The sequence below is a fragment of the Limulus polyphemus genome, unplaced genomic scaffold, assembly GCF_000517525.1.
Source record: "Limulus polyphemus unplaced genomic scaffold, Limulus_polyphemus-2.1.2 Scaffold417, whole genome shotgun sequence".
Lineage (NCBI taxonomy): Eukaryota > Metazoa > Arthropoda > Merostomata > Xiphosura > Limulidae > Limulus > Limulus polyphemus.
This window is the reverse complement of record NW_013666027.1, coordinates 16,647-29,900: the sequence shown is the minus strand read 5'-3', so window position 1 is coordinate 29,900 and position 13,254 is coordinate 16,647. Positions and strand designations below refer to the sequence as shown.

General features: G+C 32.6%; 1 protein-coding gene across 5 annotated transcripts in view; it reads right to left on the bottom strand.

Annotated features, from left to right (window-relative positions):
* Positions 1–10,575, bottom strand: part of LOC106458106 (phosphatidylcholine:ceramide cholinephosphotransferase 2-like) — a 17,435-nt gene extending 6,860 nt beyond the window's left edge. For 2 of the 5 annotated variants that reach the window (XM_013917563.2, XM_022384245.1), the window contains exons 1-4: positions 10,486–10,575; positions 3,951–4,452; positions 3,027–3,144; positions 289–445 (exon numbers count right to left, since the gene is read on the bottom strand). In XM_013917563.2, the coding sequence (XP_013773017.1) occupies positions 289–445; positions 3,027–3,144; positions 3,951–4,342 (667 nt within the window). In that variant the 5' untranslated portion in view covers positions 4,343–4,452; positions 10,486–10,575. Of the gene's footprint in view, positions 1–288; positions 446–3,026; positions 3,145–3,950; positions 4,453–7,885; positions 7,940–9,760; positions 9,777–10,485 lie in introns of those variants that run through there. The other 3 variants (XM_022384241.1, XM_022384243.1, XM_022384244.1) reach the window with 3 other exon arrangements.
* Between the last annotated feature and the right edge of the window lie 2,679 nt (positions 10,576–13,254).

Sequence of the window (13,254 nt, the reverse complement as noted above, 5' to 3'; positions counted from 1 at the left end):
ATATATATATATATATATATATATATACTGAATTTACTCCTAGCAGGTAAACCTTAGTACTAGCTGGTATGGAGACTTGAGAATGCTGTATTTCACTTAAATATTTATCAATTAATAAACAAAAACTTGTCTCGAAAAGATACATCCAACACCACCCTCTCTTGGAGTTTCCGGATTGAGCTTACTTTTAATATTCAACAAATTGTAGTGTAAAGATACCCCTTGGCTCCTGAGGGGAGTGTTAAGAAATTCAACAGTTTAAAATTATATTTGATAAAAACAACTAACACTCCTGTATCACAAGATAGGCCATGGTTAAAATAACTGTGTGGCCACTGTAGATGTAGTCTCCACAAAATGTGTGCCGTCCATTTATAGAGAGTCCAAATCCACCAAGCATGTGAAGCACTCGCCCAAAGACAAGACCAGCAGAAGTCTTATTAGCCTAAAAGTCAGATTTCAAAACAAAACATTCTCTCATAAACTTTTCTTTGATAATCATCTGAACAAAATTAGTGCCTCCAATTATTACTATTTTTGATTATTCCAATTATCCAAGTCTCATGAGAATAATCAATTAAGTGAATGTAACTGAGTATCGAGCTCGATACCTAGTCAATTATCAAAGTCCACTAACCACCAAACTCTAGACATTAGAACATGACTAGCAAGAACAGTATTAAATTGAATCAGAAGACATATATATATTTTTTTCTTTTATATCAATTTATGGTTCTTTTCAGTAACAAATTTCTACAATAAACCATGTCTTAAATGTATATTTATTTCAATTGTACTTCAGTTACAATGTCGGGTTTTGGAAAAACAAACTTTTACAAGTACATATAAAAATACTTTAATGTATCTACATCTAGCTAAAAATAAAAAATCAAGTATATTTCTGCATCTCAACAACAAAAATCATGATCTTACACTAATAGCTAGCACATCCACATGCTCCTGTGCATAGATCTAAAAAACAAGCACAGTTACAGGAATAAGTGTTTAAACCACAACTAAATGTGATAGCTTTCTGCACTGAAAACTTAACACTTTTATACAGTCTGTGTTTTTTTTTTTTATTATGCATGTACTTCTATATTTTTCTTCTTACAAAGAATAATTACTGTTAATTTTCATTTTGGCAGTTGTTTTGAACCTAAGTTGTTACTTTCATGTCAGCTTCACTTTTTAATAACTAGTTTAGAATACATCTATAGTAAGGTATATTCAGGTAGTTTTTCTAAATCTTCATGCAAGTGTTCTGCACATAGTTATGACATCCATGTTTTCTGGATGTTGAAAGGTAGAAATCCCTTTAACACATAAAGGTTACATACTGCAATTAAAATCTTATGCTAATATGTAAATACTTTTGTATGGACTTTTGTGAAGTTTACTTATTCAAACAAGTGATAAAGAAAACTATACAAACTGACTTGAGAAGAACAGAGTTGTTTAAACATTTGTTTAACAAGTAAAAGCTTGGAATGGTCTATTCTTTCATTGTGGGTGCATTTGTGTACTTGAGAAGCTTTATAGGTGTATACAGAATTGTATCTGAAACATGTTACCTAAGGCATTGTGGGATACCACACTAAGAAGTTTGATCATGCTATAAAAACTGTATCCACATAACTTCCCCTCTCTTGAATTTGTCCTTCACCTAAGCAGCCAAAGGCCAGCAAGTTTAGGAATAAAGACTTTGAAATGTTTAATTTTTCACTTTTTATCTGGTTGCAACTGGAACTTTTCTAACCATTAAGACTTACTGCTGAACAAATAAAAAAAAATGGGTGATCATCACCAAGCACAGAGTTCCAGGAATTGTTAACATTATTTTTTTACAATCATTATAAATTCAAGTCTTTGAAAAGATAAAAATATTATAGAATATCAATACCTCTATATAAAACTGATTTTAAAAAAAATGTATGTTCATAGCTCACATACCAAGCTTTCAAGCTAGTGTTTAGCCTATAAGAGAAATAAAACTACCATACTTTACAAAACAAACTAAACTCATTAGTAAATCTCCTTCATAAACCTAAAAGTCAGGTGAAAAAGAGAAAACAAAGTGGAAAGAGAAGGAAAAGAATGTACCTATGAAATCACATCAAGGAAGAGAATAGAAGAGTGAGAATAGTCCTCCATAAATGAAGCCATGCCTAGAGTAAACACTAATGTGGGAAATAGCAGGTCAAATCACCATCGCCCTGATTATGTTGAAATTGGGGAAAAGGAACAATGGCCAAACAGACAGGACGATACCTCATCCTTGCCGACAGAATAGCCATATTCATCTTGTGTCTCCTTAAGAGATTTTATGCTACTACTCCTGAGCTAAATCCCACCTAAACTCGTGTTTAACGTGAATTGTGCTAGTGCATGATGATGTCATCATGTGACAATAGCCCTCCACCAATAGGAGGGCAACACATCTCTATGTGCAGTAACTTCTTCTAAGCACTTGCACTCGAGATAACTTCATTCTTTTCCTTGCACTGTCTGGTACAGATGTGACAGCCATTGTTCTACATGTTGTGGGCTTCCTTCATACACATTGGATATCCTTCTTTTGCAAGAAAAATAATCAACTTAATTGCATTAAAATTCATATAATTTTTGTGTATATGCACAACTTAACATGTAATACATAAATTATGTATATTGTACGTGTCATTTTTAAATAGGTCGAGTTTACTTAGTAGCAAATTTATCTGCTATAAGAACAAACAGAAAGCCATTTCTTATTAAACCCCTAAAATGTGTAAAAGATATTTTACAAAGACTTTCCAAAGCAAAAAATAAAAATTAAGTTATTAACATTATTTTTTGCTTAATTCCAGAACAAAACTATTTTTAGACCTCAGCTCTTATGATGCAATTGTAGAGATTAGGTTACCTTAACCAGAACTATGAAAACACTTATTAAATAAAATGAAATTAACATCCTTTTTTATCTAATAATTTACTCCCAATAAAAATGGAAATCTTCAAATTGCTTGCAAATATTACATTATTACCTTTGGTGAGCAATAATATGTTGTGCTTGCTACTGGTACTTGTGTAACAAACATTGTAATACTGCGCATAAAGTACAGTAGGCCCATAATAAGGAAGACTCTTCTTAATATGATAAATCTGAAAGAAAAAGGAAAGGTTGTTACAGTTTTAATTTTGTATATTAAATAAACATATAACTCTAGGCTGACATTCGGTTCACTTAGTTACTACTATAAAAATCACAAATTAGCAAAAAGCCACAAATCACTGTACAAAGGCTGATCTCTCACTTGATACTCATTGAAAATTAAGATTACACACTCTCACAAAAAACAAGGGAAAAAAGAAGAGTGTATCAATAATTTTAACACTTGTAGAATCTATTAGTCCTGAGAAGTGATAAAATTTTTTATTACTTTGTGAACACGTATTTTTTTGGAAAAAGAACAATTTTTAATCTATACTAACAAATTATTATTTTTTTGTCATATGCACTCTCTGAAAAATACTTAGATACAAAACTGTATACTAGAGGTATGCAGTACAAATAAATGTTGTATTACATTTTCATTACTTTATCTCTTTCACTTTTCTAAGCACAGATTAGTATAGCTAGTTTCATAAACTGAGAACATTTAAGCCTGTTAGCTTATATACTTAATAAAATATGAAATGGTTATAAATTGTTTTTCTTTCATTACAAGTATTGCTTAATTTCTACAAAAAAAAATATACCGTTATATATATCCTAACACTTGAGTTTGACACTTAAGAAATTAGTAATTGAATATTTTATTTGAATATTAACCTTTTTTCTTTACTTTAGTACATAAACTACACCTCTTGTACTACTATTAATAACAAGAACAAAAAAACAACAACCTTTTTTAGAAGTGGTGCTAGAGACAAGTAATTGTGTTAAACATCATACTAATTCAACTTACCTACTTCTATGCATGAAAATCATAAACAACGTTGACCACACAGCTACTACAATTATCCCTTCAGATACATCCAAAGCCCAGTCAGCAGGTGGAAACAAATCAAAGAAAATGTCTGGTAAAGGAGGATACTTTGTACGGTCTGGCATTCTCTCGTGCACAATTGAAAGGCATGTTAGATTTAAGACTAGATTCAAGGACATGAAAGTAAAAGCAAGAAATGTTTTCCATTTCTCAGAAGGAAACCTTCCTTCATCTCTGTCAAATGAAGTTAAACTAATCCTAACATCATCTCCTGTGTCACTTGAATCTCCATTCATCTTCTGTCTGATGAAACTGTTTTCTAAGCAATCAATCTCTGTTCTTATACAATCACAGTCAACTTCTTTGGTCATAATTCTAACAAAACTGATCTTAGCTGTTAGGGGTTCCTGTTCCACAACATTTTTCAAAATTGGCCAATTCTTATTGTCGGACAAATCTTCTGGATCTTAAAAAACATTATCTGATGAGAAAAAAGCGTATCTATCATGAATCAAGAAATAACAGTTTCATTGTAGTTTTCACAAACTTAAAAAAAATCAACTATCTACTAAAAAGTATAGTACTTTATTTTCTTACGGCAATTCCCATCTAAAGTATTGAAATTACAATTAATAAATCAACTCAATAAACACACGCATCTGAGTATCTAAACTATTGCTTAGTTTAATATTCCAGACGCTTCTGAGCAACAAAACATTTTCAAACCATTTGTAAGTTATTTATCTGCATAAAGTAAATAATAAACATAACAGAACATGAAATATTAATAGATTTTTACCTCTATGACTTTATCAATACCAAACTACATTGAAGAGACCCAAGTTAATTTTCAATTACTAGGACATTAAGACTTGTTTTACTTTCTTAACTTGATACTATTAAATGCCATAGAGCTAAACAGTTTAAGCTATCAAGCCAGTATTTTAAGTAGGTTAGGTTAGTGATGTAGTTCACCATATACATGCTACTAAGTCAAATGAAATATGACCTAAACAGGTCATATAATTAAACATATGGAATTTGTCAAACTTGTTTACCTTGCACATTCTGTTCTAAATACTCTTAACACATACATTACAATAATCATAATAAATATGATAAAAAACAAAAAAATAGCAAACAATGAACCACGTGTGACATTATGGATAAGCACATGACAACATATGAATTAAATCCCACTGCACTTTCTAAACATGGCAAAATTATGTGTGCGTATGTGTTTAATATATATATTGAAAAAATTAACCATTTAGAGGCATTGAAACTTCTTTAACCTATACATGCAAAAAAGAATAGAAATATAAACTGTAGAAAATGGCAGCAGGATTTAAAAGTGGAAGTTAAGCTTTTATATGCAAGGAATAAAGTAGTAAAAATGACTTTCAAAAAGTTAGAAACAGTAGTGTTAGGGTTAAAAAAGTAGTACATTTAACTGTATTGAGTAGGTTCTGTTAAGTAATTAAATTCAGTCTAGCTTGTGCAGATGAGGGAAGGAAGAGGGAAGGAAGAGACAACTGTAGGTGATTCTTAGGTACTGCACATGGATAGGATAGTCCATGGGGTAAATAGGGAGAAAAGAACTATATTATGCTATTTAGGGGCAGGGGTAGAGAACATAACTGATATGATATAATAAAAGGAGGTGCTAGCAGTGGTGCAGTCTTTATTGTGCACATATGGGCTAATAATGTAGGGAAGGATATGTCATAGGAGCTAGGACCATAACTTCACTTTTTAGGGATACTTCCAAAACATAATTGTAGAGATGAAATTATAAGTAGGTCACTAGGGCTGAATGCTAGGCTTAGGTTAATATTGACAAGCATATTAGCTGGTTGGACTTGTGTGATCACTTTGAAGGAAAAGAAAGCTTTTTGGAGTGAATGGTTTACATTTAAATAGGGTAGAGGGCTAACTTGTTAGCATGAAATATTAACTCAGCTGTAAGGGCAGCTTTAAAATTGGGATAAATAGTAGTGAGGGTCTGGATAAACTAACTGCAGAAAAAATAAGATGTGGGAACAAAATACAGTAGTAATTTTAACATTAGTCTAAACTGTTACTATTGTCATGCTAAAAGTATAAGAAATAAAACGGTTTACTTTAAGTGCTAGTCAGAATGGGGAATTTTGATATAATAGGACTAACTGAAACTTGATTAAATATAGACAATTTTTATGACAAATTTCTTGGAAATACAGGGTTACAAATTACTTAATAGGGACAGAGTACTAAAAAGAGGGGAAAGAATGACTATTTATGTAAAATGTGAGTTGCACCCAGTTGAATTTCAAGATATCAAAAATAACAGCAAGGAGACAATCTATTTGGGTTTCTATTAGTGGAAATATGGAGAGAAGGCTTTTATTTGTCACGAACCACCAAATAACTGATAGAATTAATAAGAAACTTTTCAATAATATTAAGATTTTAGCTGTTAATGAGGCTACAATAATGGGGATTTTAATTTCTGGTACAAAGATTAGGAAATTTTAGAGTCAAAACATAAATGAAACAAGTTTTTAGAAACTATTCAGGATGGTTTTCTTCATCACTTGGTCAAGAAATCTGCTTGGAAAAATTTTATTTTAGATATATTGTTGACTTCCAATATAAAAATAGTTGAGAGATTGGAGACAGAGGAACATCTAGGTGCAAGTGATCATTTCCTAATTAGGTTTGATGTTTTGCCATGTGTGAAGATAAGGAATAATGAGATTTTGGATATAAATTTTAAAAAACTAATTTTGAAGGGATACAACAAAAATTATCTGTTTTGAAATGAGTAACTGAATTAAATGGAGATATTGATCAAATGTAGAAAATTTGTAAATGTTCAAGATTGACACATTCCTTATAGAAATAAAAAGATGGCTGCAAGTAAAAGACCAAGTTGGCTCACAAAGAGTAAGGGATAAAAATAAGGAAAAGCATTAAACTTTAAGCAGTTTAAATTGACTGCTTTGACAGTAAACAGAGGATTACACAAGACCAAAAGAACTGGTCAAACAGGACATTGGGAAATCCAAAAGAGTATGTAAGGAAAGATTGTCAGAAACTATAAAAATTACCAGTAAGGTTTTCTTTAAGAGCATTAAGGGTAAGCAAAAAATTAAAGTGAGAGCCTTTGTGGGATGATACATGAAGTCTCATTTCTGATGATTATGAAATGGCTAAGTTGCTAAATTCTACTTTTCTTCAATTCTTACTAACGAAGATTTAAGTGAGATTCCACATCCTGAACAATTGCTAAATGGAAACATGATCAAACACAGAGGCATCGCTAGGCACTGGCACATGGGGCTCATGCCCTGATTGTATGTGACAGTGCCCCAAATCCCCAGTTGGTGTCTTGAAAAATCAGGATAGAAAACTGTGATCAATATCATACTGAAATTCCAAAAATTTCCTCACCTATGGGCCTGAGCCCCTAAACTTTTAAGCACCAAGTGATGCCTCTGATCAAACAAGATGATCAGACTAGTTCTTAGCTTGTTAAGAAAAAAAAAACGTAGTTTAAAGAACAATATGTCTCCTGGGCCATATAATATTTCTCCAGGTATTTTGAAGTACACTAAAAATTGGATCTGTAAGCCACCTGCTAATACTTTTATGTAAATTCTTGAATAATGGGCAGATGCCAGGAGATTGGAAATTGGCTAATGTTATTCCTCATTTCAGGAAAATGACAAAAATTGTTTCCATAATTATAGACCTATTAGTTTTACATGATTAGAGGGAACATTCTCAAAAGTATGATTAAAGTGCTTTACAAAGTCATTTGTTTTAAAACAGTGTGCTATTGCTAGTGGCAGGTAAATATGATATTAAGGTTTATCTACATAAATATTAGGTCTCATTTGGAGTATTATGTTCAGTAATGGGCTCCTTACCTGAAGAAGGAAATTGAATTGAAAGGGTTCAGAAAAGAACTACTAGGATGATACCTGGAATGGAAAGGTTGTCATAGAAAGACAAGTTAAGATCTATATATTTTTTTTTATCTTGAAAAAAAGACAAGTAAGATGGGATATAATTGAGGTGTTTAACATCATTAAGGGAACTGATACTGTGAATGCATAATTTTTTTGTACTTAATGGTGAGAATGGTAGGACTGGTGGACATAAAAACAAATTTTGGAGGGTAGGAGTCATTTTCAGTAAAGATGGTTTTATTTTGCTAACAGGGTGGTTGGCCTTTGGAACGCATTTCCTTTAGATGTGATGTATGCAGTAAGCTTAAAGGAGTTTAAAGGACAGTTTGATAAACACGTAAATGTTAAGGACTGCATCTGATTTTTTAGTTTATTTTAGTTTGGTTTGGTGTATGGACCAGCAGGTTCTTTGTTCTCCTTAAATTTTATGTTATGATGATTCCTACACTACAAAACTTTATTTTGAAAATAAAAAGATAAAATAATAAAATATCATACTTTTTATAGTTAATCATTATGCATTAGTTTATTGTTTTTAAGATTATGAAAGTCTGTATATTCAAACCTTTCCCAGAAAGATGTGACATGAAACAAATAACTTAAGTATGTCCAAATACTGAAGAGTCAATGATCATGCCCAATATATTTGAGACACTGGGTGCGAGTTATATTTAGAGACAAGATTTATGTCTAAACATAAGACAGATAGTAATTCACTATTATTACTGAAGCTTTTAATATATTTTAATACTTTTCCATTCCACACTGAAATCACACTATAATTAAAAAACTCATTTACTTTCTTCATTAAAATTACTCGTTTCATCTCGTATTCCATTTAACCAATTCATTAACTGAAAACGTACTATAACCCAAGATATATGGTATGTGTTCAAATGTTAAAGTTACAGATATCTCATTACAATTATTAAACTTACTATTCCACGTTAAAGAAGCAACTACAATGCAAGTCCATGGAGTATTAAAATGTTTGATTGATAAACATAACAATTCTCATAGTAATTGTTAAACTACAAAAACATTGGTGATTCATATTTTTGGCACAGACTTTCCTTCACTCATTACATAATAAGTTCATCTCAAGATCTGTCCCAAGACTGGGCTAAGTTTAAAGTTGGACATAAATTGTTAATGATGTAACAGCAAATTAGCAGTAGGGCTTAGGGACCTTCCAAGCAATATGTCACACCTTCTAACTCTTACCTCCATTTCTTACAAGTGGTCACTACAAACCATATATTCCACATAAATACCCCCTCCCCTTTATTTTAAGGTCAATCTGTTATCTACTCTAGCACTCTTAAGAACTTCCAGTCCAGCCCTTTCTCTTGTGGATAAATATCTGTAAGTGTAAATTACACTTTGAAAAATTTAGCTTTTGAATTTTATGTATTTCCTATGTGCCCTTAAATTCATAGTCTATTAATATCTAGGTGTTTTTTTAACTTAAACTGAAGATGGCATAATGAATACTTAATAGAGAAGAAATATATTTCTTGTGATAAATTCTGCATTTAATGGTAAGTATGGTAAGCCAAGGGGACACAAATGTAAAATTTGGCAGGTTAGGATTCATCTTCAGCTCAGACAGTTATACTTTTCTAACAAGATGACTGGTCTTTGGAGTGGGTTGCCTTCAGATGTGGTGGATGCAGTACTTTTAAGGAAGCTTAAGGAAGAGTTGATAAATATCTAAATGTTCATGGTCAATTTAATTTATTTTTTCTTAAGTGGATGGGACAGTCCTGATGGTCTGACATACTCTTCATTGTTTTCCTTTAAATACTATGTTATATTAAACTTTTTACTCACCTCAACATTTCACCTTGCTGCTTTCTCAAAAGGTTATCTATTACTATTAGTTGTTCTGAATTTTCTTGAGAGGTAGTACTAACCTTCTGAGAAAGCCAAAACACATTAGCCATTTTCCCTAGAATTGAAGCTGTTTCTCTCACTACTATTACCAACAAATTGCTGTAAGTGTAACTATATTTTTTTACCCACTGATGCAATTCAATTTAAATTCATTTCTATCTTTTAAAGTTCTAGCGTTGAAAAAACATGTCATACTTCAAAACCCTCACTCAGAATCCATGACCATGTGACATTTTGTCACTACCATCGCATCCCTTTCATAGCCAACGCCTAGCACATATTTTGAACGATCCCTTATCATGAACTAAAGTCCAACTCTGAGTCTAAGGATACAGCCTACAGTATGTACTACTAGTAACATTGAAATTGTGTGAAAGTGGTAGTAAATTAGTACTAATATTAGCACTTAGTAATACACGATGTTGATAATACAAATTCTGGGACATACCCAAGTATTTTAGTTATACTTCTAAGTACTACTAGTAGTAGTACTGAGTCCTCAGCCTTCGCAAGGAATAAGACTAAGAGGAGGATGACTCGTGAGTCTGACGTTAGCTTTTAAAAACTGACAATGACCCTCCTCTAAAATCAAAATAACATCTAGTGTAAAATCGTTAATCATAAGTACGTTATTTTGACTGATATTTTATTAGGAAACTTACCTTAAGTCACGTCAAATATATACAAACAATAACACTAGAAGTACAAACACACTATGTTACGCTACCTAAGCTAAAGCCTACAGTGCGTAAAGATTTTAATGCCTTAATCATTCCAACTTCCGATCAGCGCTCTCTGAAATATATAAAATAAATTAAATTTTTCTTACTTTGTTTTGTTTAAATTTTGCGTTACCAATGTCAAGCAAGCAAATTTATAAAGAATATTTGCTTGTTTGTTTTGTTTTCAGTGTAAAACTATACAATGGGCTGTCTGTGTTCTGGCCGCCTCAGGGAAATGCGTCCCAAATTTTAGCATTGCAAGCCTGTAAACTTACATGCATTCAAACTGATAATTCTGGTGGCTCAGCGGTAAGTTGGAGGCTTATAATGCTAAAATTCAGTTTTTGATATCCGCGATAGGCACAGCACAGCTAGTCTATGGTGTGGTTTTGGTCCCCAGGTGGAACAATGGTGAGTTTCTGAACTTACGTTGCTAAAATTCGGGGTTTTATTCCTCTCGGTGGACAAAGTGTACGTATCTCATTGTGTAGCTTTGCAGGAAGAAACCAACGATAACTATGTGTAGCTTTGAGCTTATCAACAAATTAACAAACTGAAACTAATAGGTGCAGAAATAATTCTAAAACAGCAATTTGGTTACTCATTTATCGTTCATCCATATTATAAGCCGTTAACAAGAAATAGAGCAACGATTAAGTCCAGTTTAAATAGTAAAAAAAAAAAATAATAACATTTTTTTCAGTCGACCATTGGCCCCAGGAAATTGCTCGATACATTTGGTAGTCAATCCGCCATTGTGCTAACCCACTAGAGACTATAAAGAAGGCAATAAAAACACTTACATTATGAATCGAACTACACAAATACTACTTATGATAATATATTTTAGCTATGTCTTTTCACACATTTGTACAACAGCTGGGCTGTGACTCTGAAGTTCTGTGTTTTGCCTCCCATTACCGCCAAAACATCATAACAATGGTGATCTGCAATTTGACCATCACTTTTATAGCATATCCACGGCCACAAGCGTGGAGCGCATTTTTGCAGTAACAGGGTGCATGAACTATGAACCCTAAAATTCATAGTTTGCGCACACTAACCACAAGATCACACATGTAATGGCTTTTTAAAGTAAGATGTTAGACTATAATTTTCAGTTCTTTCAATCTGACACCGAAAATTGAAATAAAAAACACAATATTATCATTTGTCAAACTTCTTTTTAATACACTCTCGATTCGTTTCAGAATTCTTGGCTTTACTACAAACAAAAATAAACATTCACTTACAATGTTTGACAGCCAAAGAACGACATTAGCATTATTCGTAACTTAATACAAATTGCACTATCCTTCGTCATCGGGATTCGGTCCATATTTTGGATCAGGGAGGGTCATATTCAGTCTTGACCTAAATAAAAAATGTTTACATCTATCTATCTAAGTTGCAGCCATCCCTTTTTGGATGCAGCTCTCTGTTAGACCAATCCAGTATTTCCTATTCTTAGCATACCGTGTCCATCTGATTCCTACTTCTACCACTATATCGTCCCTCTATCTTATCTTTTGCCTTCCCTTAGTTCTTTTCCATGTCCTATGTTTCCATTCCATTGTTCTTAATGCCCACCTATTATCAGAATACCTTGTAACCTGCCCAGCCCATATACATTTAGTTCTTGGAATGAACCTTATTGCATGTATTATATTTGTTGTTTTTCTTATTCTGTCTTGTAGTGTTATGCGAAGTATTTTTCTTTACATATCTCTTTTGTTAGTGCCCATGTTTGGCAGCCATATGTTAAGGTTGGTAGTACGCACTGATCCATGATCTTATTCTTCAAAGTAATGGGGATATCTTGATCTTATAGAATTTCTTTATACATTCCAAAACATCGCCATGTTTCATTTATTCTTATTTCGTTTGTGAATCTTGTTCTGTCTTCCCCGCCTCATATATCCATGCCCCTTTCGTTTCTCCAATAATTTTAGTTTCACTTAGACCTAAGATGCACCATTTCATTTCTTTAGCCTCTTCCAGTAATCTTTCAAGGTCATCATCGCATGTTAAAGTTCTTACATTGTAAGTACAAATATGTATGGTAGACTTGCAAGTTCCTTTATCGGTCTGTGATCTTCCATTTGGATTGAGAACAGAGACGTCATGAAGCAGAACCAGCTTTCTTCCATTTGGAGAATGCTGCATCGCTTCACTTTCCATACTCTGATGGGATTTCGTCCCTTCGCTAACGCGCTGGCTGGGCGTTTTGTTAGTGGGTATCTTTATAGTGACACCATCAGTCTCAGTGTTTCGCTAACTGAAATAGTTACAGCCAGCTATTGATCAAAATGATTCTTCTGACTGCCAGTATTCTAACTCTGACCGTCGAATGTTCATATAGATAGCCTAAATACAAAAAACCCAGGAGAAAATATAGAAGGGGTACTTTTGGTGTTTGAGCACCTCGTGCCTCTCACCCCTTAAATTCACGACACGAAAATCTTAAGTGTCCTTTTTTACCAACGATCGGCGAAAAGAAGCTAAAGCGCGACGCAACTATATACATATATATGTGCTACTGTTCTTGAGAGATTTATTCTAAAACAAATTTGAAATGTGAATATTATCTGAAATTTCGGGAAAGTAATTTGGGTATTTGTGGTTTTAATAGTACTAGAAACAAAGTTTAATTTGCATGAATTAGAGGCAAGAAGAACAAAGTGCTTGTTGCGTATTTGCTTGTTTGTT